This window comes from Furipterus horrens, unplaced genomic scaffold, assembly GCF_987537825.1.
Source record: "Furipterus horrens unplaced genomic scaffold, mFurHor1.1.pri manual_scaffold_13, whole genome shotgun sequence".
In the NCBI taxonomy this organism is placed as follows: Eukaryota; Metazoa; Chordata; class Mammalia; order Chiroptera; family Furipteridae; genus Furipterus; species Furipterus horrens.
Window position 1 is genome coordinate 1970904 of NW_028327183.1, and position 9181 is coordinate 1980084.

General features: G+C 48.3%; 1 protein-coding gene across 1 annotated transcript; it reads right to left on the bottom strand.

Annotated features, from left to right (window-relative positions):
* Positions 1-366: 366 nt before the first annotated feature.
* LOC149993915 (histone-lysine N-methyltransferase SETMAR-like) lies at positions 367-7272 on the bottom strand. The gene is made up of 3 exons (XM_090259447.1): positions 7132-7272; positions 5005-5101; positions 367-1949 (listed from the first exon to the last, which is right to left on the bottom strand). Exons 1-3 carry the CDS (start codon positions 7195-7197, stop codon positions 1567-1569), a joined length of 546 nt encoding a protein of 181 aa, XP_090115573.1. The 5' UTR covers positions 7198-7272; the 3' UTR covers positions 367-1566.
* Positions 7273-9181: the final 1909 nt, after the last annotated feature.

Here is a 9181-nt window from a genome sequence, read left to right on the forward strand (position 1 = left end):
TTTTTCACCGCTCTTACGAGAGAAAGGTCATGAAAGATCGGTGTGAGGTAGGAGCATTGATCAGCCGCCTCCTGGATGCACCCAGCGGGGGGACTGGGCCCGCAACCTAGGCGTGTGCTCGGACCAGGAACTGACCCACGACCTTCCCGTTACAGGACGATGCTCCAACAACTGAGCCACAGCGGCCAGGGCTTCACCGGGTTTGATGCTCTTTCCAACGTGGCTCAGCATCTTGCGCATGCTGCCTGCCGCAGGGGCTGTGTGCGCCCCTGTTTCACAGCAAGCAATTAGACTGGGCGGGAGCTTCTTTATTGACAGGTATTACGTACTTGATAAATCAAAATGGCGATTCAAAGCCACAATATATTATTTTTTAATTGAGTTTACTGGGGTGATAGCAGTTAACAGGATTACATAGGTTTCTGGGGTAGATCTCCATGATACATGCGCTGTACATGGCAGTGCGTGCCCCTTCTTATTCCCTTTATAATTAGGGCGCACGCTGCCTCCGGGAGATGAGGGGTGGGAGGTGCAGCCTCCACATCGCCACTCCTTTCTTTATTCTAATACTCAAACCAAGGTTTCTATCAAGGAGCCTTTTACAGCTTTTCTTTCTTTCCTGGGGAAAGGAGAATGGTTTCTAAACATATTCAAATACATGTTCTGTGAGCCTGAGTGCTGATCTCCGGGACACGCTTCACCTGGGTCTCTGTGTGGCTGACCCCTGAGCAACCGCTCACACACACACACACACACATGCACGCACACACACGCACGCGCTCCACATCCCTCCCATGAAGAAGCCCCACCCCTCAGATGTGGTTTGCTGCTTTTGGTATCTGACGCACTTTTCTGTCTCCGTGTTCTGCCAGGTCTGGGAAATTACCAGGTTAAACCATATGAAATTGCCTTTTCCTAGGTCAAAATGAAAATGTTACACTTTTGAGAAAAACAGCTTTATTCACCAAAATATGCACTATTAGAATTAACTGCTTTTCCCAAATGTTAAGTAACATATACCACATTTATAAAATTCAGTATTGCTAAAATATATTCAGATCCTTCAGTCCCTGCCTCTCAGCTGGAGAATGCTGTTTTCAGAGCCCCCAACGACAAAAAGGGTGACCGACCAGCTGTTGAAAAGGCCCGGTGAGCGTGGCGGACGTGCACAACTCCTGGCCCGGGTCAGCTGGCTTCCCCAGGGCGGGCTGTGATGTCTGTGGTCGAACATGGTCATGGGAAGATGCAGTCCGCGTCTGCTGACCGCTGCCCTGATTTCAGAGCGACCTGGATGCGTGACCAGCTTCCCGACGCTGCTACTGTTCGCCTTGAAGGCTACTGTTCGGCTCAAAGGGCAGGAACGAAGCGCCCTTTGCACGTGGCCGCTGGTGGCCACCAGACCCTCGTTTGGCCGAATGCTGGTCTCACGTGTCTGTGACCTGCACCAGCATCCAGCCGCTGTCCAGGCCAGTCTCGGTCTCACTTCCTGTCACAGCTCATGCCGCTCTCATAAGGACTCTGCTCTTTCGAGGCCAAGGGAGGGAGGAGCCTCTCGAACTGTGCAGCCTATGATCCTCCATCAACTGGTGTCACCCACTTGTCCAACTGCTTCACCTTCCCGATGGCGGCCAGGTGTCGAGAAATAGTTGTGGGAGAAACCCCGAGGTCTGCCGCGAGGCCTCGGATGGCTGCTTGGGGGTTGGCCTCCACCCTGGCTCTCAGCTGATCTTCATTTAACACAGACCTGGGTCTCCCTCGAGGCTCATTTCTCAGACTCAGGTCCCCGGAACGAAACTTTTCAAACCACCACCGGACCGTCCTTTCACTAACAGAGCCTTCTCCAAAGACAGAAGTGATGTTTCTACTTGCCGTGGCCGCGCTATGTCCCAGTTTAAATTCGTATAAAAAGAGTATTCGCAGATCTTTCAAAGACATGGTACCGTTCCCTTCTGCGGAGAAAACAAACAATAAAACGCAGCCGTCAGAGGAAACACGAGCGCAGGCTCACCGTGAACGGTGAACAGCGCGAGTGCAAGCAGACCTGTCCGACCGCCACCCAGGCCGAGGCTCACCGGGTCCCCCACTGCAACCTCACGTGTGGGTCTGCGTCCCGGTCACGGCGCTCCGCTGCCGTCAGTTTCACCCGGCGGGTGTTACCTTTCAGTCTTCCGGTTTCCAGGAGGAATACGACTGCCGGGACTTTTATAAGCCTCTACCACAGAAGCGACGCTTCTGAACTAAAATGCGAGCTGCGTGTGAAGTCCAGGCACTCAGCGCCTAACAAGGCTTTCAGTGCCATTAAATTAAGATCTCAGATCAATCTGAGGCACGGAAGACAATTCTCCCAAAATGGGCTGATAAACACCTGGTTCTTATGTTCTGAGAGCTTTTAGGCCTCCCTCTTCGCCAAGTCATGTGACCTGAATGACGGCTCCTTCCCGGCCTCTTTACCTTCTTTTGCCTCCTACCTCTCTGCTCTCGGCGTCACACTAAATTTGGGTGTGGATGAATAAAAACCACGCATTTAGGGGAGAGAGAGAACTGTCTGCCTGAGGCTGCATCACTTGCCACCCCCACCCCCTGCTGTCACGTATTCTGAACGGCACTGGAGCACACTGTCCACTGTGTTAACACACAACTGTACCATGTTTCCTAAACCCACCAAAGATTTAAAAAAAAAGTCAGGGAGCGATTCAGCAGAACCCAGCTCTGAACAGTGTCTGGGAGAACGGTGGGCAGCAGGGGAAGGCTTCTTTCTCCCCAACGTTAATCCCAGCCCCTTGTAAGCACATCTCCCTCTGTGTCAGCTTCCCTACTTCAGCTCTAAACGATTGATCTCCTATTACAAGAGCAGAACAAATCTGACTTCAGCCGTAACATATAATCGAAAAACAAAAATATACACATTGCAGCTATAAGATAAATATTAGGAAAATGAGTAGCTTTACTTTAGTCCCTAATATACCAAAAGCAATTTACCCTGTTATTCCCAAATGGAAATTTGGGGAAAAAAAATTTCCCATAGATATAGATTTAACGGATGCAAGAAACCACCTCTTCCACTTCAAACAAATATGCCAGTTAAGATAAAACCAAAAAAACAAAATTCATTTTAATACAGAGCTAAATCCCAAAGCAAAAGAATTTCCCAAATGCATAAAGGTGGGGTGGGAGGCTCCAAGTTACTGTGGTGAAGGGACACAGGAAGAGAATTCATATCTCAAAACTGCACGCAGCCCTGGCCGGGTGGCTCTGCTGGCTGGAGTGTCATCCCCACAGGCCAAGGCTGCCGGGTCCAGGTCCCACCAGGGCACGCACACGAATCAACTAACGATGCAGAAATGGGGCAGCAACGAAATGAGGTTCCTTTCTCTCTTCCTTCCCCGCTCTAAAATCAATAACTAAAGAATTACGGGGTCATATCTGTAACTGCGTAACCATGAGGAAAAGGCCCATTGATTTCAAAGCAGCTGCACTATTTTACGTTCCTATCGGAGCTGTATGAGTTTCAGTTTTCTGCTTCTTCATCAATACTTGCTATTTTCTCTTTTTTATTACTGCCATCTTAGTGGGTGTGAAGCAGTATCTCGTGACTTTAGTTTGCATTTCCCTAATGCTTAATAATGTTGACCATCTTTTCATGTACTTGTTGTCCGTTTGCATATTTTCTTTGGCCAAATCCTATTAAATCCTTTGCCCCTTGTTTTAATTGGGTTATTTCTCTTCTTATTACAGAGCTGTAAGAGTTGTTTATATATTCTGGATACAAGTCCCTTATCAAATATGTGATTTGCCAATAGTTTTTCCCAGTCTGTAAGTTGTCATTTTACTTTCTTGATATCATTTGCAGCAAAACAAGTTTTACATTTTGAGAGTCAAATTTATTTATTTTTTGTCACTTGTGCTTTTGGTGGCACATTTAAGACAACATGGCCCAGCCCAAAGGCATGAAGATTTGCTGTGTTTTCCTCTAATGGTTTTACAACGTTATGAGCTCTGAAGTTTAGATTTATGATCTATTTTGAATTAATTTTCTGTGTATAGTGTGAGACACGGGCTCAGTTTGAGTCTTTCACATATAAGTATCTAGAATGGTGTCCCAACACCATCTGTTGGAAAAAAAAAAGTTCCCATTTCATTTCCTTGTGATCCTCATTGAAAGTCAATTGACAATTTTCCGGGCTATTTTTGCATGTTTCTTTTTCCATAGCAACTTTAAAATCAGTTTTTCCAACTAAAATAACTTGTTACTGAATTAATCTCGATTTGTCTACTTTAAAGAGAAAGCTACAGACTCAAACAAATTTAAAATCAGCAATTTTCTAGCTAGTCTGCATTAGTGAATTGAACAAAATAACTGGTACTTTAAGAAATTATGTCAAGCCCCGGCTGGTGTGGCTCAGTGGACTGAGTGCTGGCCTGCGAACCAAAGGGTAGCTGGTTCGATTCCCAGTCAGGGCACAGGCCAGGGTTGAGGGCCAGGTCCCAGTTGGGGGCCTTTGAAAGGCAGCTAGTTGATGTGTCTCTTGCACATTGGTGTTTCGCCCTCTCTTTCTCCCTCCTTTCCCATCTCTCTAAAAATAAATAAATAAATAAAATCTTTTAAAAAAATTATGTCAATACTAAAACCAAGGTTCCTTTTCTTCCAGTTAGTGTTTTCAAATTACAATTTCTAATTTAAATTTACTGCCAAATGTATCAGTATTATGGAGCTAACATTTAAATTGTATAAAGAATAAGTATTTCTGTTGGTGGTCTTTTGATTTGAAACCTCCTCGGTATTAATAAACAGTCCATGACCCTTTCTCTTCTTCAAAAAAAAAAAAAAAGAATAAGCAATGTCATAATCTGACTTATATTATCTAATAAAAGCCAAAGATGTACTTTAACAGATTGTAATATTATAACTTCACCAGCAAACAAAATTTTTAACTCATGAAAATTAATTTTTAGTCTACATAATAGAAATCATAAATGAAGAAAGGGTGGTAAACTTGCAATTACCTGTAAAAGGTGATGATTTCTCTGAATTTTTTATCTGCAGATATTTTCTATTAATAAATAAATAACCACAGGAACAAGATTTACATGCAACAGGAACCTGAAGGGGAAAAAAGAGAAAAAATACATTAATTTTACTGTTTTATTAAACGTCTCACCCTGGCCAGTGTGGCTCAGTTGGCTGGTTGTCATTCCACAGGGTGAAAGGTCACTGGTTCGATTCCTGAGCAGGGCACATGCTTGGGCTGCAGGTTCGGTCCCGTCAGGTGCGTGCTAGAGGTGACTGATCGATGCTTCTCTCCCTCTCTCCCTCCCTGTCTCTCTAAAAATAAATAAATACGATCTTAAAAAGTAGAGTATACATTTGACTAACATTTCCAAGGAAGCAAGGAACAGGACTGGGACACAAACTAATTCCTGATATAAAGTGGAACTGAAGTGACACCGAAGGTGCCGCCAGGAGAGGGAGGCCACCAGGCAGCGACAGGGCAAAAGAAAAAAGGAAACACATTGTGGGGAAACAGGAAAACACGTAATATATATGTATATATATCTGCTCCCAGTTCCTGGCGCACAGCTCCCAGAAGCCGTGTAGCTTCCTATGCACTAAGGGCCCCAGAAGCGTCCTCTAACACTTGGTCTTTGATCTCAGTCCCCGACCAAGTCCCTCCATCCCCTGCTGAGAGCGGCGTCTTTCGCCTCCCATGGTAAAACACTGAACAACTGAGCACCAGAAGGGAACCTCCTCAGCATGGTAACATGCACTTGCGACCAAGCCACACCTAACATCATACTCAGCCAGGAAGCCCGAAACCTTTCTTCTCAAGACCAAGGACAAGCCAGGTGTCTCTGCTTCTGCCGCTTTCATTCAACACTGTCATGGGAAGCCAGAGAAATTAGGCAAGAAAAAGAAAGTAAAGGCACGTGAATTGAAAAAGAGCAGTAAGTCTCTATGGATTTGCAGACCACATCACCTTATATATAAAATATCCTAAATAAACACACAATATATGAGGCCTAATGAAAAAATTCAGCAGTACTGCAGAGTACAAGACCAACAAATATCAGTTTTATTTCTATGCAAGATCAATCAACAAACCAAAAATGGAATTAAGAAAATAATTCTATGTGTAAGACCATCAGAAAGAGAATAATTCGGAATAAACTTCACCAACAAGATGCGAGACTTATACACTGAAAACTGTACAGCGCTGCTGAGAAATGAGAGTCCTACATTCACGGGAGGACAACACCCAGGGACCGGAGGGCTGAGTACTGTTAAGACGACAGGACTTCCCACATCGATCTACAAACTCAGTGCAACACTGATCCAAACCCCAACGGCCTTTCTTTCCGGAAATGGCAAGACTAATTCTAAAGCTCACACGGATCTGCAAGGCGCTCTGAAAAGCCAAACCAATGTTAAAACAGAACAAGCGGATTTCAAACGTATACAAAGCTACGGTCACCAAAACCCCGCGCGCTCCCGGCGGCCCGTCCCCAACGCGGAGCACGCGCGCCGCCCCTTCCGGGCTGAACCAACCGGAAGATCAAAAACCCTTCCTAGGTCCCTAAAACAAGTGGGGCGCCAGGCAAGCCGCGGCCCCCCACATTGGACGGATAGGTCACTCAGCAAGGTAGAAATCCGGCGTCAACCAGAACCGCCAGGTCCCTGGAGGCCCCGGGGGGTACCCGGTCCTAGGGCGGCCCTCCCGTTCCCGGAGGGGCGGGAACCGTGGGAGCGCAGCAGAGAGCCGGCCTCTGGGGACTGTTTGCGGGACTCACTGCACCCGGAGCTTAGCGCAGCAGAAGCTGGGTCCAGGGTGCAGACCGGCCCGTGGCTCTGAACTTAGGGCTCCGCAAACCGACCGCAGTGTCGGGGGCCGGGGTGTATCTGAAGCGCTCATTCAGCCCACGCGGGGGGGGCTTCCAGGCCGGCTGCATCAGACGTTACCTTCACTCCCGGAGCCGCTGGGCGACGCGCGGACGAGCCCACGCCCCCTTCCGCGTCGCCGGCCGCAGAGCGGACCCTCGCCGTCTCCCCGCCGCCAGGGGCGCGCCGGTCCGGCCCCGCCCCCGGCGTCCCCCGGCCACCACCGCCGCGGCAGCGGCCTCCCGCGCGCCGCCCACCTGTTGGTCGCATTCGGGGCACGACTTGGTGGCCGTCTTCACTTTCTTGGCCCGACTCGCGGACATGCTCCCCTCCGGCGGCGGCGGCGGCGGCGGCGGCTCGGAACCCTTCGCTCGCACCTCGGCGGCCCGGCCTCCGCCGCCCGGTCCCGCGGCCCAGGTGGAGGTGTTGCCGGCGCGCGCGGCAGCGCGGAGCCTGCGTGAGGGGGCGGGGCGTGCGCCGGTCCGTGGGACTTCCGACCGCGTTCCAAACCCCCTGCCTCCACGCCGGCCCTCGAGCGCGTCCGGATTCTCACGAAGCAGCCGGGCCGACCCTCCGGCGAGACAATGGCCACGCCTTCTCTCTGTTGGGGAGCCTGCTGGGGGCGTGGCTCAAGCGGGGCAGTGACGGGCGTGGGGATCGACCAATGAGGACACAGGATGCAGATGGCTGCTGGGCACGCCTCCCCGGGAAGAAGGAGACCGCGACGTCGACAGAAGGAGCAGCTGGTGGCGTTTACGTGACTGCAGTGACTGTTAGGAAGTCTAATCATTGAGCAGCTGTAGACCCCAATTAACGTCATGTACCCCGCGTCGGGGGTTGAAAATGCGTTCCTTTATTTAATGAATAATTGCCTAAGGCCCACTGTCAGGTGAACTCGAAATGCAGCAGACTGGTGACACTTAACTGCCCACCGTGAATGACCTGCGTTTGTAACCCGCCAGTCGCTGATCTTACTAAATTGAGATAAAAATAAATAATTCGGAAAGTGAAGTGAAAAAAAATACACATGCAAATTCATTTTTTAACTATGGAATTCAACCGACATAAAATTACATTTTAATAAACAATAGAAACAAATAGAAAATAACTTTGCTCAGAAAATATTTGCCCATCAGTGTTTATGACAGACAATGGCTGTTCCACTGGCAACTTGTCTTTCTATTGTAACTAGAACACTGTTATCAGTGACATTTTTATTCTGCGTATTAAATGCCTGTAAGCACACTTTGAACGAATACAATGTATATGAATATTTAACGCTTTCAATGAGACAGATGAGATTGTTTCTTCGTTGGTCATTTACCTAAACAGGGTTGGAATGATAAACGCATTACTTGTAGAGAAAAATATATCTCTAAACTATTACTAAGTTCTCACTGTCAGTAAAATAACATCCAAACCTACAGAAAAGTTTTATAGGAGTTGATTGGAGCCAAGTTTTTGAAGACATGCCCAGAAGTAAGATCTCAACGGATTGAGAAAATGCTCCAGTAAATGACAGTTTTGCATTTTGAATCAAAAAAGAAACCATACGGAAGGTGCATGACATTCATTGGAGGTACATTAAGGAGGCAGGAGAAAGCCAAGAAGGGAAGTCTCTAGCAGTGGATCAAAAGCAAGATGGAGAAACGTATTTCTTTGACGTTGGTGGTGCAGGACAGTTAATAATTCACACTGCTAGCACATAGCGATGGTATGAGCAGAACCAGACGACAACGAGGCGTCCTGTGGTGTCCTGTCTGGTGGCCCTGTGCCCTGGGGCCTGCGCTGGCACTTTCCAGGGGTCTGGGAAAGAAACCTCCTCTGACATTTCAAAGGCGTGTCATCCTGGATGCACAAGAACAATGGACGGGGTTCGCTTAAGGGGGAGATGGACGCTTGCTAAGGAAGCTATGGGCCTGGGTCGTGGCTCTCTGCTGAGACCTGTCCAGTTAGGACTTCGTGATCAGACCAGCTTAGTCACTAAGTTTGTCAGCCGTGCCACGGGCGCTAACTCTGGGTGATAACGATGTTCTTCATGATTGCAGTGAGTCACAAGTCCACTCCACACTCAAGGAGTGGAGGGTTAAGGTCCACCTCCTGGAGGGAGGTGTATCGAAGAATTTGTGGACATCTTCAAAAACCATCACTGCGGCTGATGGCAGGAGGCCTCAGTTCCTCACCATCTGGGTGGTCCTGTCTCCGGGCTCGTGACCCGGCAGCTGGCCTTCCACAGAGCAGGTGAGGCGATCCACGAGAGAACAAGAAAGAATTCTCAATGTCTTCTGTGGCCTAACTTCAGAAGTC